Genomic DNA, 27,998 nt, shown 5'->3' on the forward strand with positions numbered 1-27,998 from the left:
CCACCTCCAGCCCCATTGGCAGCATTAGCAGTTCTGACTCGTGAATTCAGCCTTACTGGTCACCTCAGACGATGGAGACACAAGTCATCCTACATCCCAAGGGACTGTCTGAGAAAACAGATGCATTGCTGCTCCTGCCTAATAGATTTTCCACCCACCCCCGCTGAAATAAAAACTTGCTTATTTGTGAAATAGCACAAGATAAAGGAACAGAAGCAGGCCACTCGGCCCATTGAGTCTTCTCCGCCTCTCCAACCTGAGCGAAACCATTCTCCGGCCTTTTCCCTGACTGATTAGATACCTATCAATCTCCCCCAATGATCGGGCCTCCACAGCTGTATATGGCAACGGATTCCCAAAATCCATGACCCTCTGGCTAAATAAATTTCTCCTCACCTGTTTTAAATGGGTGCCTTCTCATTCTAAGACTGTGCCCTCTTGTCCTAGATTCATCCACCAAGGGAAATATTTACATCTACTCTGTCCAATCCTTTTAGCATTTGAAATGTTTCTATGAGATCCCCTCTCATTCTTCTACACTCCAATGAATACAGTCCAAAAGCTGCCAAACATTCCTCATATGTTAGCCCTTGCATGGACTCATCCTGGAAAATTTTCTCTGAACTCTCTCCAACATCAGTAAATCCCTTCTAAGATAGGGGGTCCAAAACTTGCACACAGCTACTCCAAATGAAGTCTCAGCAATGCACCACAGAGCCTCATCAACACCTTTTTCCTCTTGAAATGAATGCCAACATAGCATTCACTTTCTTTACTGCCGATCCAACCTGGTGGTTAACTTTTAGGTTATCCTGCACGAGGGCCCCCAAGCCCCGTGCACTTCCGAATTTTGAATTTTCTCCTTATCCTGCCTGTTTATTTCCTCTTCCAAAATGTGTGGCCGTGCATTCCTCAACATTGTCTCTCATCTGTCATGTCTTTGCCCACTTTCCTGAACCGTCCTTTACAAGGCCCACTATACAGAAGAGCTGGAGACACTCAGTAGATCTTACAGCTTCTGCAGGATTGTGGAGGGGGCGACCTGTGTACCTGTAGGAAGATCACCGGAGGACAGACCACACCTGGCCGGCTGTCAATCAGCAACCTGAATGGACCAAGCCCCACCCGGTCGGCTGCCAATCATCTGCCGGGATATAAGCCACATCCGGCCCCTCGAGGTCAGTCACAAGGAGTTGCAGCTAACTACAGCAGAAGACTTTAAGTAGAATAAAGCCTGTTGTTCAGTCTTTCAAATCTTGTGCCTGCTTACTGTCACTACAGAACATCACAAGGATGGAAGGGGTCACCAGTGTAACAGGGAAGTCTGCTGGAGTTGCAGTGCAATACGACAGGAAATACCGCGGGATGCTGAGTGTGGCCTGCTGAGTTTCTCCGGCTCTTTTGTGCATTCCACTTCACCACTAGTGTGACTTCCCTGCTTAATAACATTGCATTTGTTTCCACATTTGCCTTGTCTACCCCTTCAAATGAACTTTGGAGACATTTTAAAATCTGGGAGCTTGGCTGGTCCACCAACCTTTGGGGAGCAGGTGGCAGGGATCGGGCAGCGAGGGAGGTCAGAATCTAGTGTTCCAGTTACCATACATGCTGCATCATTGTTCAGTTTCCAGCATCTGTAACAGCTGGTTGACCTGTGAATGAAGCTCGCCAGCAATGACTCAGCCCAGCTGGGATTTAGATCTCACCGCGTCCAGATTTTTGGGGATTACATCACCGTCAATAACATATTAGCTGAGCCAAAAAAAAAACACACCACTGGGTTGCACTTAATCTCACACCAGAATAAAAGCCACACATGAATCACCAGTACTGACAATCTGAGAAAAAACAAGCAGAATCTTGTGGAAGGCAATTTCCGTCTGTACATCACCACTTTTCCCGTCATTTCCAGTCTGTGGAATTTCGACAGCACTTGAGTAAAGCTTGGATACAAGTGCATTTCTCACTGGATAGAACTGACGTAAAGCAGTGCATTTCGACCACCTTCAGCAACAGTGCTGGACCTGTTGTGCCTCAAACCTGACATTTCCATTAGGAATTACAGTTTCTTCACAAATATTTAAACAGAAAATACCTTTTGCAGAAGATGCGGCAAATCATTGTGCACATTTTTAAGTCCTTTGTGCAAATATTTAGGCCCCTTGAACATGGCACTCCGATCCTTCATGTCATTCTAGTGATCCACAGTCAGTTCCCAGGGAGACCAGGATGTGATGGGGGGGGGAGGGAGGTGTGGGAGGTGGTGATGCCCATCAGCGCTATTGGACTGCTTTGAGACTACGGAGCTGTTTCAGGACAGGAGCCAACTACAACGATCACGTAGACATCGAGGAATACACAAGCTAAGTGACCGACTACATTAGCGGGTGTATCGAGGATGTCGTGGAGATCAAGCGCCGCACAGATTTGCGCTCTTCTCAGAGCTCGTGATGCAGCCTTCTGAACAGATGTAAGTTGGCACCAAGGTCAGCTGAGGTGGAACACCAGTGTGCAACCCAGAAGGCAAAACGTGGGTGCGTACAGAAGATCCATAGTCAGTTGTGCGACACTGGCGGCAGGAGGCATTTGTGGCAAGGTATCAAGTAAGTAAAGGATCACCAGACAACCTTGCAAGTCAACAATAATGCTGCCTCCCTTCCAGACAGACTGAACGTGCTCTGCGCACGGTTTGATGAGAAGAGGCTGACAGCAAAGGAAAGCTATGACGCCCCCTGTTGAACGGCCCCTCTGCATAGCTGTAGCTGAGGTGAGAAGGACCTTTCTGAGGTGAACAAGGCAGTGGGACCAGACAACGTACCTAATCGGGTATTGAATAACTAGGCAGATCAAATAACGGAGGTCTTTACAAAGATCCTCCACACATCAGTGCCGGAGTCCATCGTCCACATGGGTTTAATGGCAACTCCCGCCATTCCAGTTCTAACTGCAACAGATCTCAATGACTATCAGCCAGTGGCACTGGCCTCCACCACCATAAGGAAATGCATCAAAGTGCCACAGCCAGAGAGACTGGACCTATTCCCATTTGTCTACAGATGGAATCGTTCCACTGACAATGCTATAGATCAGTGTTTCTCAACCTTTTTACTCTTATGGAACCCTTCAAATAGTTTTCATGTCTCGGGGAGCCCCTGCATAAAAATTATTATATACCATTATTAATATCTATCTCTTTTATATTTTTATTGTAGTTCACGTGGTAAACATTTTTTTTGGATAACTTGTGAAGGAAAAGTCTCTCCCCCCTCGCCCAACTTAGTCGTGCTACTGTCTCTCTCTCTCTCTCTCTCTCTCTCTCTCTCCCTCCGCTGTACCAGCACCAGGACAAAAATGGTTTTTGGAGATTTCTGGATTTTAGATGTCCGGATAAAGGATTGTGTACCTGTACAATGTCCTATCAACAAATAGATGGGCCAAGGAAATGTTATTTTTGAAGCCGATTTAGAGAGTGAAATTTGCTCCTCTAATGTGAAAGCTGTGCTTGTCTTTTGCTGCACAAGTACTTAATTTGAGGTCGAACTTTAGATAAACACACGGGATTTCATTTTCAACCGAAAGGAGACGATTTCTGTCTGCTTTTAATACTTGTTCAATACAAAAAGGCTTGTAAGAGTTTGAAAACTGCAGCAATATATTTATTGCTTTCCTGTGAATGGTAGGATAAACAAAACTTAAACAAATAAAGTTGAAGCAAATCAAGGTAACTGAGTGAGTCACTCAGTGATACACGAATCCGCCACGTACAGGTCCTGCCCACCAACCAGTGAAGGTGGTTTCACACTGGCGCCATTTTGACATCGCTAAATGCATTCCCTATGATTATTATAATTTTAAATAATATGAGGTTGGAGCCTTTATTATAATCACCAATACGAAATTACGAATAGAAAATTAATCCAAAATCACTCGAAAATGCTTTTGCCTATTTATCACTGCTGAGTGACCTCCTGCGGCACTCTAGGGTTCTGGGGAACACCGGTTGAGAAACATTGCTATAGACTTATCCCTCCACTCCTCTGCTCTGTCCTGCCTGGAAAATGGCGCCTCCTATGTCAGGCTGCTGTACATTGATCAGCTCGGCGTTCCATATAATCATACCCCAAAGTCTGATGGAAAAGCCGTCCTCGCTGGTACTCCACACCCCTCTGGAATTCCACAGCCTGTCCTGGTTGGCAGAAGGTCAATCACCGTCATGCTTAGGACTGGAGCATCTCAGGGCGCAGCCCACTCCTGTTCACGCCAGCTCGAGGTCCAAAAGAGTCATCAGGTCTGTAGGTGAAATATCTCGCGAAATGATGCAAGGATAACATCCTGAGTTGTCTCAGCGTGGCCAAGGCAATGGAGGTGATTGTGGACCTCAGGAGGACAAGGGATGACCGTCCTCCATTGGACAGCAATAGCTTGGTAGCGGAGAGAATAGTTCTTCAGAGTCCACTTAAGAAGTGACCAATGCTAGGCACCCAATATCTCCTCACTTGTCAGGAAGGTGGAACAGTGACAGCACTTCTTGAGAAAGCTGAGACAGGCCACCATCCTATCAACTTTCTACAGGAGCTCTATCGGGATAGAGCTCACTACAGTGAGGTTCAGATCCATAAAAGCAGCAGAGAGATCTCCCTCCACCAACAACATCCCCCACCACCCCCCCACAATCGATGATATTTACAGAGATCATTGCTTAACGAAGGCTTGTAAAATCGGTGAGGATCCTTCCCACCCCTGCACACAGCATCTTCCAGCTGCTCCCATCGCGAAAAAGAAAATGCAGGTTTATTAAAGCCAAGAGCACCAGGCTGAGGAATAGCTTCTTCCCACAGGCAGTGAAGCTGCTGAATGTCTCATAGACCAGAGGTTCTCAGCCTTTGTCTTCCCACTCACATCCCACTTTAATTAATGAGTGCATTTACAACAGAGGTTTGTAAAAGGAAGATAATTTTGGACAGAAACAGGGTACAGGAAGAAAGCAATGGAGCAGGAAAGCAAGACCAGACAAGGGACATTGAGAGGGTCTCTTACCGCATGATAAAATCCGCCTTGTCGATCGAGCTACCACATTCACTCTTCTTCAAAATCCCGCCATTTCCGACCACCGAACACTTTTTTAGTGGTAGCTGGAATGGTGTGTCCTAGGAACAGGAAGGAGGCTCAGCTTCAGTGTTCAGATTTGCCCCGCCGTGCCTCAAACCTTACATTTCCAATTACCACTCCCTTCCTCCACCATTCCCTCGTGCCCTCACCCCTCCCCACTTATCACCTTCCCCTATGCCCGCAGGAGGTGCAACACTTACGCCCACACTTCCTCCTTCACCCCAGAGCCCCCAAACAGGCCTTTCACGTGAAGCAACACTTCACTTGTACACCCAAAGGGAACATGCCATCTGGTCCTGTGTCATAGGACAGGCAAAATTAATGATATTGTCAGTAGGAATTATCTTGGAAAGCGTGATCATGCTTTGATTTAAATTCTCAGAAAATAGTTCGATCTAAAACCAGTGCATTATGCCTAGAAAAGGTAGATTGCAATGGGATGAGGGAGGAGTTGGCTTGCGTAGACTGGGAACATAGGCTGCAATAGTTAAGGAATAGTGGAAGACTTTCAATTAGACTTTTCACAGTGCTCAGCAAAAGTATATTCCCATTAAAAACAAGGACAGGCTGGGGGACAACCAAGGAACTAAAGGAAGGCATACAAATTCACCAATAGTAGTGATAAGTTGGAAGATTGGAAGAACTTCAAGAACCATAATGTTTGGGACAAAGACACCCTTTTCCTTTATTTGCCCACGTGCTCCACCATTTTAAATTTGTAATCAAACTCTTCACAGATAATTAAAACGCACATTTCAGATTTTATTCAAGGTTATTCGTGTACATTTTGGTTTGACCATGTAGAAATGACAGCACTTTCTATACATCGTCCCCCCATTTCAGGGCACCACAATGTTTGGGACATTTGGCTTCACAGGTGTATGTGAGTGCTCAGGTAGGTTTCTTTGCTTCGTTGGTGCAGGTGTAAGAGAGTTAGGCTTGCTTCTAAAATTTTGATCACATTTTGAGTCTGTGGTTGCCATTTTTCAACATGAGGACCAGAGCTGTGCCAATGAATGTCAAAGAAGCCATTATGAGAATGGAAAACAAGAATAAAACAGTAAGATACATCGCCCAAACCTTAGAATTGCCAAAATCAACAGTTTGCGACAGTCTTCACAGTGGAGACACATCTAATGTGCCAAGGGGAGGTGTTATGGATGCAAGGGGAAGTGAGGGTCTCGTACTAAAGGGCCAGTGCTGAGCAAGCTGGTAGGCCAAAAGACAGGCCTGGTGGAATGCATTGCAGGGAAATGAAAGAAATGGTGGAAGTTATGCTAGAGGCATTTGTGATAATTTACCAAAATTCTTGGCAGGTCCCAGTGGATTGGAAGTCTGAAAATGTCAATCCACTGTTTAAAAATAGGATGTAGGCAAAAAGTAGTTAGTTTAACATCTGTAGTTGGGAAAAAATGCTTGAAGCTATCATTAAGGAAGATAATAACGAAACATCTGGATACAAATTATCCCAACAGACTGACGCAGGATGGGTCCAGTCATATTTGATAAGTTTACTGCAATTGTTTGAGGATAGAGTGGATGTTATATACCTGGATTTCCAGATAAGGAGCTGCAGAAAAGACTTATCCATCAGATAAGGAAATTGCAGGTGATGTATTAGCACGGATGGACGGAGGACTGATTAACCAATTGAAAGGGGCTTCTCTGGTTGGCAATCAGTGGTGAGCGGAGTGCCATACGGGTCAGTGCTGGGGCCCGCAACTGTTCACGATATACATTAACAATTCGGAAGGGGAGGGGGCCGAGCAGAGCTTAGACATCTAAGTTTGCTGGCGATGCTAAATTGAGTGGAAAAGCAAACAGTGCAGAGGATGCGCAGAGATAGTGGCGAGGCTAAGTGGGTGGGCAAGGGTCAGGCAGATGGAATCTGATGTTGGTCAATGTGAACACTGGAAGGAAAAAAAATTTAAATATGCCATTAAAGAGGTGTAATGCGCGTCGAAAGAATCAAAGACTTGTTGATCCAAACCAAGGCTTTTATTAACTAAAAGACTGGAGCATATCACAAGTAGGTCGACCAGTCCAGAATGACCTGGTCTGGCTAGGAGCAATTCCTTTAAGACCTGTCAGTAGGTGTGGCTACACTCTCAGCCAATCACAGTCATCCTACACTACCATCTGGACAGATACACATTGGTGATAGAATCCGTACTATCACAAGAGTCAACTATTACCTTCCAAAAGATGTGGGGCTCATCTATGGACTATTATAACCTAAGGAATTGGGGTTGCTCTGAAGTTTTGGTGCTGTGCTGTCCATCTCTGCGTTGTTGCCACTTGATTCCTACGTGTCAGTTTTTAACCTTGCTTGGTGGTTAGGGGCTCTGAATTATAAGGTTTTTTTTATAATATTTAACAATATATAACTGAATGGCTCAATTGTGCATAATACAAATAAAAATATTTTTTAAAAGAAACAAAAGGAAGGAAAAATAGAAGATTAGAATATTATTATAAAGTGGCCAACCTGTGGAAACATAGAGAAGATTTCCTTGTTGATTGTGAGCGAGTATAGGAACTCGCCATCGAACCAGAGGCTCTTTCCCATCGGGGAGTTCAACTTGGTCACAGCGAACAGCCTCTGTGTATCACAGCATTGACTGAGGAGCCCCCTGCACAGAAATAAGAATCAGGAAACATTTAAAATGGAACATCTGAATCTAGTGGAGAGATATTCTCAAATCTGGCCATGAAATGTACCGACTATCGAAGTCTTTTTACAATGATGGAAGGGTGGATCTGCGCCAACCAACTAGCAGGAGTGTTCACGGACATTTTCAGCCTCTCACAGCTGCGTTAGGGGGGTTCCGACCTGCTTCAAAAGGGCATCAATCATCCCAGTGCCCAAGAAGAACAGAGTGAATTGTCTCAAAGACCATCACACAGTAGCACCCACATCTACTGTGATGAAAGGCTTTGAGAGGTTGGCCATGGCTAGAATTAGCAAAGGATTGGACCCACTGCAATTCGCCTATCGTCACAATCTCTCCACAGTAGATGCAATATCGCTGGTTCTCCACTCAGTTCTGGATCACCTTGAAAACAGCAACTCATACATACGGCTCTCTTCATCAACTACAGCTCGGCCTTCAACACCATTACTCCCTCACTGCTGAGGGAGCTACGAACTCTAGGCCGCTGTACCCCACTCTGCAACTGGATCCTTGACTTTCTTAACGGATGACCACAGTCAGTACAAATTGGAAACCAAGTCTTCCCCCACTGATTATCCACACAGGTGCACCCCATGGATGTGTGCTTAGCCCATTGTTCTACTCATTATACACCCATGACTGTGTAGTCAGGCACAATTTCAATGCTATCTACAAGTTTGCCGATGACACCATGGTTGTTGGCAGAATCGCAAAACGGCAATGAGGAAATGTACAGGAGGGAGATAGATCAGCTCGTCAAGTGGTGTCACACCAACACAACACTAGCAAAACCAGGGAGATGATTATGGACTTCAGAAGGAAGTCAGGAGGACACAACCCAGTCCTCATTGAAGACCCAGTAGTGGAGAAGGTCAAGAACTTCAAATTCCTGGGTGTGAACATCTCCAAGGATCTGTCCTGGAGCCTCCACATCTATGCTATCATGAATAAGGCTCACCAGCGGCTATACTCTGTGAAGTATTTGAGGAGGTTCGGTCTGTCACCAAGATTCTCAAAAGCTTCTACAGGTGGACCATGGAGAGCATTCTGGCTGGTTGCATCACTGCCCGGTATGGAGGCACCAACTCTCAGGACAAGAATAAACTCCAGAAGTGACATCACAGGCACCAGACTTCACTCCAATGAGGACATCTACAAGACACGGTGACTTAAGAGAGCAGCCTCTAACCTCAATGACCTACCACCACCTAGACCATGCTCTTTTAATTCTGCTACCATCAAGAAAAAAGTACAGGAGTGTAAAAACGAGCACTCAGCGGCACAAGGACAGCTTTTAACCCGCTGCCATCAGATTCCTGAATGATCAATGAACCAAAGACACTGTCTCACTTTGACTTTTCGCACACTATTTTTATTTACTTTGTAAGGTGGTTTATATGAATGTTTGCTCTGTGACGCTGCCACACAACACAATGAATTTTGTGACTTGTTCATGGCAATAAATTCTGATTCTAAATCCATCATAGCTATGGGAGTAATGGTGTGGGGAGAAGACGTGGAAAATGCCTCTCCTGGCAGAATTAATTAATACCCGACTTTTTTTTAAAAAATGTTAAGTATTAAAGTCATTTGGCTTCCTGAAATTTTGGGACCAGAGAATTTTTCAAATGGTCTGGAACTTGATGGATCACAGGGGAAAAAAACCGTATCCAGGAAAACCATTACGCTCTATTTTGATTACACGTCTACGTTATCAAGATAGGGAAATGATTTTAAAAATGGCAGTTCAAAGAGCCAGGGAACAAGAAAGCCCTTTAGTGATTCAGAATATAATAAGAGCATTTTTAATGCAGATTTGAGCAATGAAATTGTCCAAAGATGAAAAGAATTTAATCCAGCAAAGTTAGTTTTGTGGAAGAAGGGATATAAATTTACTTTTCGATACCCGGCCCTTCTTCAAGTTTTTTTTTATGGACAATATCAAGCTCAATTTTTTTGCTAATGACTCTAAAGTTTTGGAATTTGCCAATTCGTTACCTTGTGGCGGCGTACTTACTTGTAGCGAACCAGCCCCGCTTGTACCGCCGGGCCGGCAGAGCAGCTGCGAGTACAGGGCGCCGTCGGGGGACCTCCTTGCCTCATTGTTTGAGCTGAGCGCGTGCCCCAGGCAGCGTGATAACATTACCGCCCGCGCGGGGACGGAGCTCACTGCCCTGTAAGGGGCACGCGTGGGTTTTGAATTAATCTGCCGCTGAAACTCCCAACATGGTGGTGGAGAGTCTCTTTCCTCATAGCTGCTACTACAACCTAATATTAAGCAGAATGGACGGCAATCCTCTGTATCTCAACAATTCAAAGGGGATCAAGAAAAATTGAAAGGATGGACTTCACCTGGAAGACAATCGACTGAGGCTCAAGTTGAAATCGATGATGATCAAGTTAATAGAGATCTTGAAGAAACTTCTCATACTTGACTGATCAAAATTAAATACTGATATTCTGTCTGGCGGATTAGGATTCTCTTTTTTATGCTTTCCTCATCCGAGGCCTCATGCCACTAGTGGCGAAGGCCACGTCTCGTTATTAAGGGAATTAATCAGCACTTTTGAGTTTTTTAAATTTATTTTAAAAATTTTCTTTTACTTTTGGGGTTTCTTACTTTCTATCTTTGGAGATGGTATGTTTTGAAATTTGGCTGTGCAGCTGAGACGACCCGGGGTGAGAGGGGAAGAGTTGAGTATTTTTTAAGTATGGTGATACAAGGTTTGAATTATGTAACATTTAATGTGAATGGGCTCAATAATCGAATTCAAAGGAAGAAAGTTTTAACTCATATTAGGAAGTTGAAAGGAGATATTGCTTTTTTTTACAGGAAACTCATTTATCGGAGAAAGAACATCAAAAGTTAAAAAAGGAATGGGTTGGCCAAGTTATAGCTTGGTCTTTTAACTCTAAAGAGTGAGGAATAGCTATTTTAATTAACTTAAAAATGTCATTTAAATTATAATCAACAGTCTTGGAAGATTTGTCAAATTTATTCAGAATCTTGGATTTTTATGAATGTGTATGCTTCTAATATAGATGATGAAAATTTATTCAAGATGCTGTTCTTAATTTGGCACAAGTAAGTGGAAATATAATAATTGGTGGAGATTTCAATTGACCCAATTTTAGATAAATCTACAAAATCTTTAATGAAAACAAAAACGGCTAAAAGAATATTGACATTAATGGAAGAGTTAAATTTGGTAGATATTTGGAGGAAATTGAATGCTAAAGAGAGAGATTATTCATTTTATTCTTATCGGTTTGATTCTTCTTCTATTTTTATTCTAGATTTTTTCTTAATTTCGGCTCACTTACAAGGATATAAATATAATTCTCGATATAAACTGAAAATTGTATCAGACCATTCTCCATTATTGATGTCATGTTTAAACTCTGATAGAATTGAAACAGTTTATAGATGGAGATTTAATTAATCCTTATTAAGAAACATAGAATTTTGTGATTTTATGAGGTCAGATATTAATTCAGTTGTTAATAAATTTATTTTATGGAATGCATTAAAAGCTTATTTAAGAGGCCAAATAATAGATTATTTGACTAAAATTATCTTAAGAAAGGAGATAAATTAGAGAAGGAAATTGTAATTATGGAAAAAAATTTACAAAAAAACCATTAGAAAAGGTTAGAATTAATTAATTAAAAATGTATTATTATTCAATTCAGATATAGGATTCAGAAATTAATTGATAGAACTAAACAAAAATATGATGAATTAGGAGAATGAGCACATACGGTTTTAGCATGGCAATTGAAAATGGAACAAGCATCAAGGGCTATTATTGCTGTCACGAAGAATTCAAAAATTACCTATAAATTACAGGATATAAATGATTCTTTTAGAGTGTATTATACCAAATTATATTCATCTCAATCATTGAATAATGAAGAAGAAATTAATGATTTCTTACAGAAGCTTCAACTTCCATCTTTGAATTGCCAAGCTTGGAAAGATTTCGTTTCTTCATTTATGTTGAAAGAAGTTATTAAGGCTTTAAATTCTATGCATAATGGGAAATCTCCTGGTGAAGATGGGTTTATGTCTGAACTTCATAAAAAATTTCAAGATTTCTTGATGCCTTTATTAATGGAAATATTAAAACCAGCATCTGTATCTAGCTCATTGCCAGAATCTTTTACAAATGCTGTAAGAAAGATATAGATTTAGTAAAACCCGAGTCTTATAGACCTATATTGTTATTAAATGTTGATTATAAAATTGTTGATAAAGTTTTGGCTAATACAGTAAATGAATATTTATTGGTCCATTTAGATCAATCAGGATTTATTAAGAAAAGGTACTTTGCTGATAATATAGCTAAATTAATCAGTTTAATAAATAGAGACAATCAGATTTAGCATTAGTTTATTGTTAGATGCAGAAAAGGCTTTTGATAGACTAGAATGGAATTAATTATTTAAGGTTTTACAAAAATTTCAATTTGGGCCAAAATGTATTAATTGCATTAAAGCTTTATATAGAAATCCTTTGGCTAAAGTAGTTACTAATGGACAACTTTCTTCTTCCTTTTCATTTACATGACCGGCTAGACACAAGGTTGTCCTTTATCTCCTGCACTATTTGTTTTAGCAAATGAACCATTGACACAATTAATAATGTAAGATGTAGTATTAAATGAATTAAAGTGAATAAAGAGGAATATAAAATTATTTTGTTTGCATATTATGTATTAATTTATATGACAGATCCTGAAAATTCTTTAGTTTCTTTATATAAAAAGTTACAAGATTATGGAGAAATATCTGGTTATAAAATTAATTGGGATAAAACTTGAGTTATGCCGTTAGTAGAAGGAAATTATGATTGATGAAAACATGTAGCTCAATTTAGGTGGACATATAATCCGATAAAATATTTAGGCATTAGAATTGATAAAAGTTTAGATAATCTATATGTTAAATTATGTTCCATTATTTAATAAAATTAAAGATGATTTAAATAGGTGGAATGATTTACCTATTAATTTAGTAGGCAGAATGAATTGTATTAAAATGAATATTTTCCCAAGGATTCATATCTTTTTCAATCTACTCCTTGCTTGGTACTCCAACTTGATTTAAATCTGCCTCACAGTTATCTGGATAAAAATAAATAGGACCATGATTTGGCCTTCTGGCCCATCAAGCCTGCTCCACCATTCAATAAGTCATGGATTCAGCTCCACCTGCCTGCCTTTTCCCCAAACCCCTAATTTCCCTGCCATGCAAAAACATCTATCCAACTGGATCTTAAATATGTTTAATGAAGCAGCTCCCACTGCTTCCTTGGGCAGAGAATTCCACAGATTCCAGACAAGAGGCTCAGGTCCGAAATGTTAGTTACCTTTCCACATCCTTTGGATGTTGCATACCCTGTTGAATTTCTCCAGCTCTTTTGTGTATTGCGCATCAAGAGGGATATGCACTTAGGTTACTGGTCAGCTCCAATCTGTCTGGACGGTCAGAGTTGGTGACCAATCTGCTGGGAGAAGTTCAGTCAAGTGCCTGCAACGCGATGTTGCTTGGCTCATTGTAGTGGAAGCCCACGTGAGGACAACCACTCCACTTTTCCCACAGATGTCACGTCTTTCTCCCGTGCTGACTGACACAAAGGTTACCCGCGAGTGCATAAGTGCTCGCAGTTCACCAGCTGACTCAATGCTGCCAGATCCCCTTTGTATTCCACCCTCTCCTCAGCCGAATGTGGGAGCTCACCCTTCAGGGACCACTCCTATTTGGGAATGTGTGCATCTCTGCTTTTCGTTGCCCCTCCTTTTCTGACTGTCCAATCAATTTCTGTGCCCCAACCCTCGAGCTGTGAATCGTTCTGTCTAAAGCATACTTTCACTCTCTCTCTCCCTTCCTAAAGAATCCCTCTCAAACTCTCCAGTTTGACCAATCCATTGCATGTTTGACCTGAGATCTCCTCAGTATCCAATGACAATGTTCCTGGGAAGTACCTCGGGACTCTTTACTGCATAAAAAGCTGCCCTATAAAATAAAATATCATTAATGACTGCTCCAATAATCTGTATTTCAATGTATTGATGTTCCCTCATTATCTGGGAAGTTTCCAGGCACACTAAACTGTTGCTATTATATTTTTCTTGCATTGTGTAAGATGCAATGGTTCCCAACCTTTTACTTTCCACTCACATACCACTTTAAGTATTCCCTATGCCATAAGTGTTCTGTGATTAGTAAATGATTGCTTAAGGTGGTCTGTGAGTATGAAGGGAAAGTTGAGAATCACTGCTCTAGACCCAACTGTTACTGAAATATTTTGCTTGAGAATATTTTGCCCATTTCCTTTGGAGTTATGAAATTGTGCACATAACAAATCAATTTGGAATGATTAAAACAGTGGTTTTCAAACTTTTTCTTTCCACCCATATACCACCTTAAGCAATCCCTTATTAATCACCCCCCACCCCTACCACCCCGCATCTATTGGAGTGTGTGCTTCTTACTGACATTTCGCAGACATGGGCCACTGAATCTGCCTCCATCACGGGTTATACAGAATGGAAGCAGATCATTCATAGAGTCCATGCAGACCATCAACCAAGGGTTGGCACTAATCCTAGTCATTTTAATCTCCTCATCTTTCATTTAATTCCTGGATTGTATCAGAGGCAGTTTACAATGAACACCAAAGCCTAATAGCCTGAATACACCTGAGATTGTCTGATCTCAGAAGCTAAGCAAGCACAGGACTAGTCAGTACTTGGAGGGGAGACGACCCAGGGACACCAGGTGCTGCCGGTTTCAGTGAGGGGGCGCTGCACAAAGGGGTGACTCTCTGTCTGCCTGACAGTTAGCAAAAGTCAAAGGATTTCATGCATGTGACATTCTAAATGTGCCAATAATGGAACCTTTCCCTTTTGCCTAACAACCCGCACGTCGCTGAGCTGCGGGGGAAGGAGAGCGCACGGAGGAAACCCATGCAGTCACAGGGAGAATGTGCAAACTCCACACAGGCAGCACCTAAGGGCAGGATTGAATCCGGCTCGCAGAAGCTGCAAGACAGCAGCGTCGCTATCTGCGCCACTTGGATTCCTGGACGATAAGAATTTTAACCCTCAGCAGCCTAACCAGGCCAAACTGCTTTTACTCTGAGCACCTCTGTTTTTTTTTTAAGTACGTTTAAGTGAGATACCGCAGCTGCTGTGGTTCATTGTTGCGAATGGGAAATGTGATTTTTAAATTTATTTAAGATTTTTAAATATAACTTTTTTTAAAGAATTTTGACCTACCACATGGTAATGGGCCATTTTGGCTCACGTGCCCGTGCCACCCAATTGCAGCCCATTAACCTACACCCCTAGTAGGCTTTGAGCGGTGGGAGGAAATCGGAGCCACTGGGGAAAGCCCCACGCAGACATAGGGAGAACGTACAAACTCCTTACAGACAGTGCAGAATTCGAACCCCCATCCCGATTGCGTGCGCTGTATGAGCGTTCTGCTAACCACTACCCCAACTGTGCTGGGATTGCTGCTAGAGGCAGGAGAAATAGCCTCAAAGTTCACATTTATCGTCAGAGGACATATATTATACATCACATACAACCCTAAGATTCTTTTTCCTGGAACAGGCAGAATTTCTCATTACCAGTAACTGTAAACTCTACTTAAGATGAATTGTAAACAAAAGAAAGAGACATAAACCCACTACAAATACAGAAAATAGATATTCAGTAATAAATAATGAGCAAAGTTGTTGAGGAGTCTGAGGGTGGAGGGGGAGCAGCTGTTCCTGAACCTGGTGGGTGCGAGTGATGTGACACCTCTACCTCTTTCCTGTTGGCAGCAGCGAGAACAGAGCGTGCGCTGGGTGCTGAGGGTCCTTGATGACTGCTGCTGCCCTCCGACGACAGCGCCCCCTGCAGATGTTCTCCACGATGTGGAGAATTTTGCCTGTGATGTATTAACCTGTGTCCCCTACCTTTTGCAGGGCTCTGAGGTATACCAGGCTAGGACTCAGCCAATCAGCACATTTTCAACTCCACATTTATAGATATTTCCCCAGGTTTCCTTAAGCAACACCGAGCCTCTGGAAACTCCAGAGGAAGCAGAGGTGCCGATATGCTTTCTTCATGAGTAAAGACACAAAACGCTGGAGGAGTTCAGCAGGCCAAACAGTGTCCCTTATGAACCAACGGTTGTGGTGATATGACCACCAACCTACTGCAGGGGTCAATCTCTGTACCTTTAGAAGAACCACCTGGGGGCCTGACTCCACCTGGCCGGCTACCAATCAGCCGACCCGAATATAAGCCTGAGCCGGCCCCTCCTGAGCCAGTCACTCTGGGGCCACCACAGCTGAAACTGGTGTGTACAGACTTTTAGCCGAATAAAGCCTGTAGAACAATCTTTTGTGTCTGCTTGCTGCCACCACAGCGCATCACGACGGTAAAGGTACAGAACCGACGTTTCGGGCTTGAGCCGTTCATCAAAGTAGGAGGAAATTCCGGCAAACATCCGAACACTTGCCCTCGCTGCATAAAGGACACTGTTGAGCTTCTCCAGCATTTTGTGTTTAACCACGGTGTAATTTTGCAATTTTACTGCTTTCTTCATGATGGCTCCAGGAAAGTATTTTTTCTGAATAAGCAAACTCCAAAGAATTTAATTGAACTCCCCTTCTCCACCTCCGATCCCCCAGTGATCGCTGCATCATGCACCTCCGGATTTCCTTTCCAAATGCCCACAATGATCTTCTTGGTCTTGGTGACACTGACTGCACAGATGCTGTTAGTACACCGCTCAGCTAAGTTCTCTGTATGTTGACTCATCACCCCTTTTTAGCAACTGCAGTGCTAACATCAGCAAAATTGTGTATGACGTTGTTGTCATACCAAGCCACGCAGAGCAAGTAGAGGAGAGGATTAAGAACATTGCCCCTTGGAGCTCCAGTGCTGAAGGAAACTGTGGAGGAGATATCTTTGCACTGATTGGGAACTGGAGGGGAGGAAATCCAGGGATCTAATTGCACAGTGGGGTGTTGAGTCCCAGGTCTCGGAGTTCACTAATTAGTTTTCAGGGGATGATGGTGTTGTAAGTCGAATTGGAATTGTTAAAGAGCCTCCTGATGGATGCATCTTTGCGGTCCGGGTGTTCTGGGGTTTTATGCAAAGCCAGCGAGATGGCCTCCGCCATCTGTGGTCAGCAAACTGGAACGGATGCCTGTCGCTGCTCAGACAGGAGCTGACGCCAGCCTCTCGAAACACTTCATCACTGCGGATGTGAGTGATGGGTCCTCAGATATAGTCTCCTCCTGCAAGTGGTCGACAGTCATTTAGGCAGGTTACCCCACTCTTCTCGGGCACCAGTGCAATTGAAGCCTGTCTGAAACAGGTGGTGACTGTGCACTGCTAGAGTGAGATGTTGATGATATCCATGAGCACATTGGATGGGTTTTGAGTACTCGGCTGGGTACTCCGTCCGGTCTGGATGCTTTCCTTGGATTCATTCTCCTGAAGGCAGCCCACACATCGTCCTCAGATCGGCTTAGAACACATAGAGTTCATCTGGGAGTGAAGCTTTGCTGTCGCCTACTGCACTGGGTTTGGTTTTGCAGCAGGCAAAACTATTTAGGCTCAGCTACAGCTGTCAGGTTTCCATTTGTTGTTCCCATTCTTGTCCAGATTCTCCACTTGGTCTGGGTGATGGTCTCTCGTAGCTTGTACCTGCTCCTTGAGTACTGTTCTTGATCTCCAGACTTAAATGCCTGTGATCTGGCTCTCAGCAGGTTCCGGATTTCATTATTCATCCAGGGCTTCTGGTTGGGGAAAGCCCTGGACAATCTGGTGGGGGCCGTGCATTCGTCCACAGCTGTCTTGATGAAGTGCGTGACAGCCCTGCGTTGCTATCATTCTGGAGCAGCCATGGTTCATTGCAGCCAATGGGAGATTGAGGTGGAAGATATGAAGGAGATGAGTTAGCCGTGTAGCCATCAAAAGGAAAAAATAGCTAGAGTGGAGAAGCCACTGTGGAGCAGTTCAGCGTGAGTGGGGGGGGGGGGGTGTCGAGGCTTTAGCCAGCAGAGGCTGAAGTGGATCTTTGAAGTGTAGTGGGCAGGATGGCAGTCAGGGCAGTAGTGGTGCTTCTTCTGCCAGACATGGGAAGTCTCCCTGAAGACTACATCTGTGGGGAGAAGGATTCAAGGGTCCTTGACATACTCTCCCCCAGCAACAGCATGACAGAGGAACGCCCCGGGCTGTTCCCAAAGTTGCCCACAGAGACAGAGATCCAGAGCTTCTGGCAGACCATCAACTCGGTGAAAGACGCCCTTTTGGTCAGCCCGAAACCTCTTGGCACACAGAGATGCTGGTGAGGGAACGCTGCCAACTGGCACATTCCAGGCTGCAGGAGAACGTGCTGAAGGGTGCACTGAGGCCTGGTGCAGCTAATGTGAGGGTGCTGTGGGGAAGGACCACGGTCTGGAGGCCTCCCATTACTGGGCATTAAAAGGCTGAAACCGAGGGGAACCCCTTCAAACAACAGAGAAGGGAGAAGTTACAAGGTGCCACAGTGGTGGTAATGGTATAAGTAGAATCGAATTTAACAGTAAGGGTGGGACCAGACCGCAGTGAACTGGAATTCACTGTTTGTGTTGTTCTGATGGCTGGCTCCTCCTCTGCTTCCAGCCTCACCTACCCCAATGTAAACCCTGGTTTTCCTGCCTTACCTCAGATTCACCTGAGGACTATTGCGTCTACTGGCCATTGATTGTAAGCTATTAAAGGTGTGTTTGTACTCCACACATGCGAAGTGCATTCAGCCGTGTTACACAGACTTTGAGCAGTTCTCCTTTTGTAAGTAATTTATTGTGAATAAAGTCTATTTTTGGTAAAAAGAGGACTATATCTGAGGACCCATAACCTTCTATTTTTCTTACACCCAGGTACCTATCTAAGAGATAAAATACAAAAGTCTGCAGACACCACAGTTGAAGTAAAAACACAACGCTGGAGAAACTCAGCAGGCCAAACAGTGGACTTTATAGAGCAAAGAAAAGGATACATAAGCAGCACTTTGGGCTTGAGCCCCTCATCAAGATGTGGACAAAATGTGGGCATCTTTGTCCAAGTGCTCAAGCCAGAAACGCTGGTTATGTAGCTTTCTCAAGTACAGCTGTTTGACCTGCCGAGTTTCTCCACCGTTGTGTTTTGCCTGTCAAAGAGTCTTTTGAATGTCCCCAAGTCAAGTTTATTGTCACCTGATTGTATAAGTACCACCCGATGAAACTGCGTTCTCTGGTCCTCGGTGCAAGACGTGCAGTCACCCAACCAGTCACAACGCGCATACAGACAAACAATACACAGGCAGGACAAGTATTTTGTCGTATATTTTGTCGGATAAGACGACATTTGAAGCAGCCAAAAAAAACACCCCAAAAAAATGGGGTCGCCCTATAGGCGAGATACAAAAACGGTGACCTTAAAATTCTACTTATTTGATTGGTTCCATAACCCACCCAGACCCCACCCGACAACAAAAATTTAAGCTACCAGTATATTAAAAAAAATCTGCTGTGGTGTACATATTTTTATTTTGCACTAACATCCATCACCAATGTGGTGTTAAACCAATAAAAGAACCGTAAACAAATTTAAAAAACCCACATCACACATATTTAAAAATCCTTGAAAATCACCAGCTTTGTCGTCTGAGACAAAGAACCGGGCGAGCACATCCGGAGTCTCACTGTTTACACGGTCACAATACGGTCTGAATCTGTGGTGTCCCACAATAACTCATCCTCCATACCATCCGTTGCACTAGAGATGCCGCGCTTTTTGAAAGATTGTATTACAGTCTCTACTTTCACTTTATCCCATGCTTTGACAAAATCAATTTTTTTTGCTTTTTGTTGTATTGCCAGATTTTCCCTTTAAAATCTCCTCTGTGTTCTGGGTTTGACCTTGCCCACTTCAGTGCGCGTGCTCCCATGTTATTTCTTGTGACTCTGTGGCAATCTTGCCTCTGCTCGAAGACCCATTCTGCAATGTGATTTTCCAACTCTGGCCAACGAGTGATTCCTCTTCTCATCAAACGTTGTTCTTAAAACATCTTCGTTCTTTCTCCAGTCTCTTACCATCTTCTCAGTTGTGTCAAATCCAATTAATGGATTCCTTGGCCACTTCAATCACTTTTAACTTAAAACTTGCTTCACACGTTCTTTGTTTTGCTGGAGGTTCCATTATAAAATTCGATTTAAATTTAAAAAAAAACTGGTTAAGAACAGACTGAACTGCAAATCGTTTGGTGACGGTACTTCACCCACCTACTGCCCATACCTACCAGCTCAGTCAGCACGACACCAGGTCAGTCAACACACGTTTGGTACAGACATATTTTGGGACGGGGGGGGGGGGGGGGGGGAGGGTCGCCTTATATGAGCTAAAACCATGAAATTCAGACTGAAGTTGGGGCCTTGTCTTACCTGAAGGTCGCCTTATCCACCGAAATGTACGGTAAATATTGTTTTGTACATATGAGAGTCTCGGACGGTCTGTGTGAGCAGTTCCTTTGGTCCTTCATCATTCTCACTGCCTGTGGGAAGAAGCTGCTCCTCAGCCTGATAGCGCTGGCTCTGACACTCCTGTATCTCTTTCCTTACACAGGAGCAGCTGAAAGATGCTGTGGGTGGGGTGGAAGGACTCCTCAATGATTTTGTGCGCCATTTTCAGGCAATGATTCTAGTAGATCACGCTGATCTGGGGGGGGGGAGGGGGGTGAGAGAGACCCCAGTGATCCTCTGAGCCACTCTTATGGTCCTGGGGATTGACCTCCCATCCATTTCTCTGCAGCAACCGTGTCACACCGTGATGTAGCTGGCCAGGATGTTCTCGGTAGAGCTCCTATAGAAGGCCGACAGGATGGTGGCCGGTAGCCTTGCCCGCTTCAGTCTTCTCAGGAAGTGCAGTTGCCGTTGCGGCTTCCTGACAAGTGATGAGATGTTGAGGAAGGATATACTGGCTTTGGAGACGGTCCAGAGGAGGTTTACTAGGTTGATCCCTGGGATGAAGGGGTTGACTTATGATGAAAGATTAAATCATCTAGGATTGTATTCGCTCGAGTTCAGAAGAATGAGAGGAGATCTTATAGAAACATATAGGATTATGAAGGGTATGGATAGGATAGATGTAGGAAGGTTTTTTGAGCTGGCCGGGGAAACTAAAACAAGAGGACACAGTCTCAAGATTCGGGGGAGAAGATTTAGGACAGAGATGTGGAAAAATAGTTTTTCCCAGAGAGTAGTGAATGTTTGGAATTCTCTAACCAGGGAAGTGGTTGAGGCTGCCTCATTAAACATATTTAAAATTTGGTTAGATAAATTTTTACATGATGGAGGAATTAGGGGATATGGGGAGAAGGCAGGTAGGTGGAGTTAGGTCATAAATTAGATCAGCTATGATCATATTGAATGGCGGAGCAGGCTCGATGGGCCATTTTTGGCCTACTCCTGTTCCTACTTCCTATGTTCCCATGATAGGTCACTAGTTACATGAACACCAAGGACCTTGGTGCACTCCACTCTCTACTACAGAGTTGTTGATGAGTAGTGGAGGGTGGTCTTTCCTGGACCTCCTGAAGTCCACGATCATCTCCTTAGTTTTGTCCATGTTGAGACGCAGGTTGTTCCTCTCGCACCATTTCACAAGATTTTCCACCTCTTCTCTGTGGTGTAACTCATCATTGTTGCTGATGAGGCCGACGACTGTTGTGTCAACTTGATGTCACTGTTGCAGCTGGATCTGGTGATGCAGGAGTGGGCTGAGCTCACAGTGCTCAGTGTGATGGTGCTTGATGTTATGCTACTGACCCGGACAGGCTGTGGTCTTTCCGGTAAGAACCAGGTTCCAATTACAGAGAGGGGTGTTGAGTCCCACCAAGGACAGCTTCTCCACCAGCCTCTGGGGAATGACTGTATTAAACGCAGAGCTGAAGGCAATGAACAGTTAGCGCAACGCCTTTACAGCGCCAGTGATCGGGACTGGGGTTTAAATCCCATGCTGTCTGTAAAGAGTTTGTAAGCTCTCCCCATGTCTGCGTGGGTTTCCCCCGGGGGCTCCAGTTTCCTCCCACCTTATGGCATTTCAGACTTGAGAACGTCTTGCCTGCACAGTTTGTTAGTATTCTCAGTGTTCTGCAGTGGAGCAGGAGAGGTGCTAATTCTGAAGGAATTCAGGACAGATGTGAGTGCCACTGCCTCACAGGTCCCAGAGACCCGGGTTTAATCTTGACCTCGGGTACCGTCCGAGTGGAGTTTGCACGCTCTCCCTATTTCCCCCGGGTGCCCCATATTCCTCCCACCTCCCAAAGACATGTGGGTCGGTGAATTAGTTGACCCTCATGCATTGGTGAGAGGCGGAATGTGGAAGGAGCTGACGGGAGAATAAAATGAACTGGCGTAAATGAGTGCCCGTCGGTCAGCAAGGACTCTGTGGACCAAAGGGCCTGTTTCTGTGCTGCAGCTCTCTATAACCAGGCCCTGCGGGCACTCAATCACTCCATTACTTCAGGAGTGCTCAGGTGCGTCACGCCTTTTGTGGGATCTTTCCCTCCGACATATTTCCTCATTTGGGAGGCTGAGACAGAAAGAAGGGGAGGTAACAACAAAGCTGATGACAGTGCAACTTGCTAAGCAACCACTGAACCCCGTGGTCCCTACATGCAGAGTCATTCAGGCAAATGACAAATGATGCTTTGCACAGCTACGTAGTCCTGCCATCGGCAGGTAGGATGCTTGTTGATGCAGGTATGAAACACCTTAAAGGCTCATAATATTTTGAAAGCAGAGGCACATCCTGAGAAACAGACTGTAGGTGAGAAGAACGGAGGCTCACTTGTTCCCAGAGAATGTAAAATAGAGAAAAACTCTAGACCCACCATTAGCAGCTAATGTAAAGGCAGGATCTCTAATTTGCTAAAACAAAAATAAAACACAAGAAGTGCAACTTTCATTTATTTGTTGACTTTCTAATCAGCTGCCTAGACTAAAACAAATCCTTCACCACAGCCCTGAGGACTTGACAATGTGGCTCCGCAGCCCTCCTTAGTTGCCACAGAAATGAAGGCCCACTGATTGTGTTTCCTGTACCGGTGATTATTCCCAGTGAGTGAAAATGCACAAGTTACATCTGGGGAAGGGCATGGAGGCATGGGAGGATATTCATTGGGAGCTGATTGCCTTAATGACAGGAGGCCTACCCTGAACAGTCCTCCACGTGAACATATGTGCCGAGTGAAGCGTGTATGGGCACATTTGGCACACATCTATAAATAAAGGGACATTTTTTTCCAATGCCAATAATAATGTGACAGCATGCCAATGTCATAAGTAGGAATGTTTGGATTGGTGTAGGCATATACAGACGTACACCACGGAAATGGGGCCTTTTGCCCCAGCAGCCTGCGCCGCCCAACCAACCTACAGCACTGGCACGCGTTGGAACGGCGGGAGGCAACAACCGGAGCACCCGGAGACGGGCGGGCAAGGGGAGCGCGTCGAAATGGCTGACAGACAGCGCTGCGTTCGAACCCCGGTCGCTGGCGTTAATAACAGCGGGGCGCTGAGTGCTTCACTAACCGTGCCACCCAAATAAATGGGCATGTTTGGATTTGGCATGTGCATGTACCTATGAGGACACACATAGGTGTGTCCCCTCCTATGCAGATGTGCATACGTCTATTTTAATTGGTAAGTGCATCATGCATCGATACATAAACATGCTTGAATTGATATGCGTCTATTGCTGTGTGCATGGACCTAATGTGTGTCTACAATGTGGACGGAAGAGACTTTTACCCGGGCGAGCGGCTCCTCTCGCCTTCCCCGTCAATCACCGTCCCGTTACATTCCGCCGCACTGCCCGTTCTCCCCGGCCGCCCCCCCCCCCCCCCCACTCCCCCTTTACCTGAAAGCAGCGACGGCTGTCTGGTTCTTCTTCCACCTCGCCTGCTGCAGGATCTCACCCACGATCTCCTTCTCGTCGGGTATTCTGTACACCGGGTAGACATAGAGCCAGCAAAGGACAAAGACGCCCAGGGCTACTCCGAGCGGCAGCCGGGAGCGGAGACAGAGCCACCGTGGCATCATGCTTGGCGCAAAGACGGGGATGGGATGGGATGGGGGGGGGGGGCGCTTTGACGGGGTGGGTGACCTGCTTCACATGGTCCTCCGGAACCAGTCTGGGGATGCAATGAGAAAGGGTAGAACGATGCAGCATTTGGATGGGGGTGGGGGAGGCTTCCAGCCCTTCGCGATTCTTGCAAGGGCTTTCTCTTTAAAAATGCATTGTTAATAACACATGCAAAAAGACCAAATGCCCCGCTCAGATTATCCGCCGCATGTTACATATATTTTTAAAAAATCACTGCATCCACCATGCAAAAAAAAGGGGGGGGTCTTATGGCTTGAGGAGGGGCGATGTTCTCGCAGACTACACAAAGCGAGCTTTGTGCATGAAGTCTACACCGGCTGCTGGCCACTGACTTGTCTATTTCAATGGGTGGGCTTAATGTTCACTGCCCTCCAGCTCATCGGGCTGCCCAGCCTTCAGATGGATACAGTGAGCACGTATCCAGTGCAGGGGGTTTGTGAACATATATATTTAACGTGTCTGCTTTCAACCTGCCTGCTTTTATTTCTGGTGCCAGCTGCAAAGGGTCTCCATTGCAGCGTGGATCTTTCTCCCCTTTCGTTTAAGGGGGAGGGGGGCGGCACATCCCTGCAGCGCCGCTCCCGCACCGATGCGCCTTGATCCCGGTTAGGGAGAGAGAGAGAGAGAGAGAGAGAGGCCCCCCCCCCCCCCCCCTTCTCGGCGACGTGGGAGTTTTCTTAAGCACCTACCAAGGGAGCCGGGACCCACTGGGGTTTAAGGTGGACGAGGTGGGTGTCACTCGCCAAGATGCTCACAACTGTTAGAATGCAAGAGGGAGGCACAAAAGCGGCGGGAGTCTTGAGCAGACGAAGTCTTGGGTGCAAACCCGGGGCTCAGACAGCGCACATGGTCAGCCCGGGTATCGGGACTGGCCCTTTGAATTGGCAGGTTCAGCTTCTGGGATGGTCTGAGCTCAGAAGCTAAGCAGGCACAGGCCTGGTCAGTAGTTGGAGGGGAGACTGCCTTGGTACTGTAAGTTTCTGTGAGGGGCACTGGACAAGAGGCGACTTCTCTGCCTTTTGATAGGCAATTAAAGAATTTCTAAATGTAGGATTAGGTGACAATAATGGAACCTTTACATTCTTTCCCCCCTATCGGGTTGTACTTGTCCAATCAGATGACAAAAAACGACTTGCCGGGTCGAGCAGCATCGGTGGGAGATAAAGCATGGCCAACGATTCAGGTCACACTTCAGCCCTGCCAATACTGTTCGACCCTTTGAGCCAGCCCCGCCATTCCCTGTGATCATGGCTGATCATCCACAATCACTACCCTGTTCCTGCCTTGATGAAGGGTTCAGAGCAGCAATTCTTTTTCTCCCTCTGGACGTGCAGAGTTCTGATTGTGTTCTGGCTCCAGATGCCAGCATCTCTATTTCATGTGCCACTTTGGCACGGATCATAGAGAATTAAGCATTTGGTTTGAAAATTATCAACATTTCCGGCGCCCCAGTGGGGAGGTTTGCCTCTCGGATGTGACCAGGATCCTTGCTGGATTTAGTCTGCGGTAGGAAGGGTCCCGACCCGAAATGTCGACAGAATAGTTCTCTCCATGGATGAAGTCTGTCCATGTTATGGTTTGCTCAGTATCCCACCATACTTGCTAATCCTGTGAAGTCTCCCTTCCAAGTACTGACCTGGACTGAGTCCTCTTAGCTCGAGATCCCTGATTCATTGCTCCGTGAAGTGACATTACATATGGCTTCATTTACCATTAATAATTATCGTGAGTAAATAAAGAATTCAGAATTGTTTAAAAAAATTTAGACATACAGCATGGTAACAGGCCCCTTCAGCCCACAAGCCCATACTGCCCATTTACACCCAATTGACCTATACCCCCGGTATGTTTTGAACTGTGGGAAGAAATCCATGCAGACATGTGGAGGATGTACAAACTCCTTACAGACGGCATGGGATTAGAGCCCCGGCCCCGACTGCTGGCACTGTAACAGCGTTGCGCTAACCCATGTCACCCATGGTTTCCGGTCATCTACATAACTGAAATGTACTGTGCAAATGCAGTGGAAGATTAACCCACTGAAGCTTCCTTGATACATAAAGCATAGGAACAACAATTTAAGTACAATTAACGCAGAAGAAGCCACAAAGAGAAAAAGTTATAAAAGGAAGAAATGCATGCATTCACAATGAACCAGCAGGGCCAAAATATCCTGCAGATCAATCTTTTGATGGTCCTGAAGTAGTGTTATGGTTAGGGTAGAATTTGGATGTTCAAGCACCTAAAAGCTGGTCAGGGGGAAGGGAGAAATGATCATGAACTTTGAGGTGCTGGTCTCCAGGTGACTGTACCTTCTGCCTGAAAGGGGCAGCGAGAAGAGAGCACGGCCAGGCTGATGGGGATCCCTTAATGATGTCGGCTGCTTTCTTGAAACAGCGCCTTGTGTAGATATTTTTAATGTGGAGGTGGTGGGGGGGGGGGGGGGGGGAGGGAGGACTTGGCTAGGTCTGCCATTTTCTGCAGTCTACTGTGTTCCTGGGCACACCAAATCATACCACTAGTGAATGGAAATTAGCCAATGGGATTTCTTCTTGGTCAATCTTCCATCCCCCACATCAAATGATCTAACAGAACCCAGCAATCATTCCAATGGAAGGCACACAATTTAATAAATAAGATGCTGGATAATTACTTGTTTTATTCATGCTCAAAACAAAATTAAACTGTATACTTTAGTGGGGTAAACCATCTAGTTGCAGGAAATGCTTCCTTGCTTCCTGTGTAAATGCATGTTTGAAGCAAATATACCCTATTTAAAGACATTTAAATATAAGTATCCCTTGATACAAAAGAAAAGGAGAACCTTAATACTGGAGGTCAACTGGAATGGAGGACAGGATATAACTGAATAGGTTAGTGCAGAAATTATTCCCATTTACAGGCTGTTCCTGGGAACACACACACAGAATCAGATATCCAGAGCTGCTGGGAAGACCACCAATTCGGTTAAAGATGCCCTTCGGTCTGCTTGATTTGCTGGTCTTCCAGCAAATTGAGATGTCAGTGAGAGAATGCTGCTGACCGGCACATTCCAGGCACTGAGGCTTGGAGCAGCCATTGTGAGACCACAGTCTCGAGTCCTTCTAGTACGAGAGCTGAGACGAGAGGGGAAGCCCCTCAAACAATGAGGGTGGCATACGGAACTAGGCTAAGTCCTAGAAAATAAATTATAGGTAAAGAATTCCCGCAGGACCCAGAGTTGTTTCTGTTGGGAAACATAAGGCTTACAATGAACCTGTCCACATTCCAAATCCAATTCGTAATGAGCGCATTGGCAGGGGCCAGGAAGTGCATAGCGGTTACCTGGAAATCCAACTCCTGACTGAGAATTACTTGCTGGAACTTGGAAATGCAAAGCTGTATTCCCCTGGAGAAAAACTTTCAACTTAAGAAAAAAAGTATAACATTTTTTTAAAAATGTGACAAGCATACTTAAATTCCATAGGGGCACAATTATAGCTTTGCCGCCTTACCTTCCCCACCTATCCCTCAACCGGTTGGGGGAGGGGTGTCCAGCCCATCCCAACCAGGAAAAGTCAAGAGAAGAAAACAGTCTGAGCTCTGGCTGCCATGTCATGACAAACCCATAAACTCCTGATATACGACTTTTACCTTTGCTGTGAGAGTCTTGATGTATTTGTGGTTAGTTAAGTGTTAAATGTTGAGGGTGTCGGGGGGGGGGGTGGGGGGGGCAGAAAGAGCTTGAACTCTGCAGAAAACTTTGTATAGAATTGATCATATTGTTAACATTAACACTGATAATGCTGTTTGAGTTTAAATTTGGAAAATTATAAATAAAATATTCAAAATAATGAGGGTGGCATACCTTCTAGAAGGGGCATCAGACATGGCAACGGTGCTACATTATAATTAGAGAATGACTGTAACAATGTACAGCAATGGAATGAATGAATATGACATTAATGATATAGAAACAAAAGTTACAGAACAGTAGAGGCCCTTTGGTCCACCAACTTGTGCCGAACATGTTCCT

The 27,998-nt window shown here is 44.8% G+C and overlaps 1 protein-coding gene across 1 annotated transcript in view; it reads right to left on the reverse strand.

Moving 5' to 3' along the window:
- Window positions 1–23,919, reverse strand: part of st8sia1 (ST8 alpha-N-acetyl-neuraminide alpha-2,8-sialyltransferase 1) — a 30,595-nt gene extending 6,676 nt beyond the window's left edge. Inside the window, exons 1-3 of the mRNA XM_069909936.1 lie at window positions 23,738–23,919; window positions 7,598–7,742; window positions 5,038–5,147 (exon numbers count right to left, since the gene is read on the reverse strand). Coding sequence (XP_069766037.1) covers window positions 5,038–5,147; window positions 7,598–7,742; window positions 23,738–23,919 — 437 coding nt within the window. The remainder of the gene's footprint in view (window positions 1–5,037; window positions 5,148–7,597; window positions 7,743–23,737) is intronic.
- Window positions 23,920–27,998: the final 4,079 nt, after the last annotated feature.

The sequence above is a fragment of the Narcine bancroftii genome, chromosome 13 (genome assembly GCF_036971445.1).
Source record: "Narcine bancroftii isolate sNarBan1 chromosome 13, sNarBan1.hap1, whole genome shotgun sequence".
NCBI lineage: Eukaryota > Metazoa > Chordata > Chondrichthyes > Torpediniformes > Narcinidae > Narcine > Narcine bancroftii.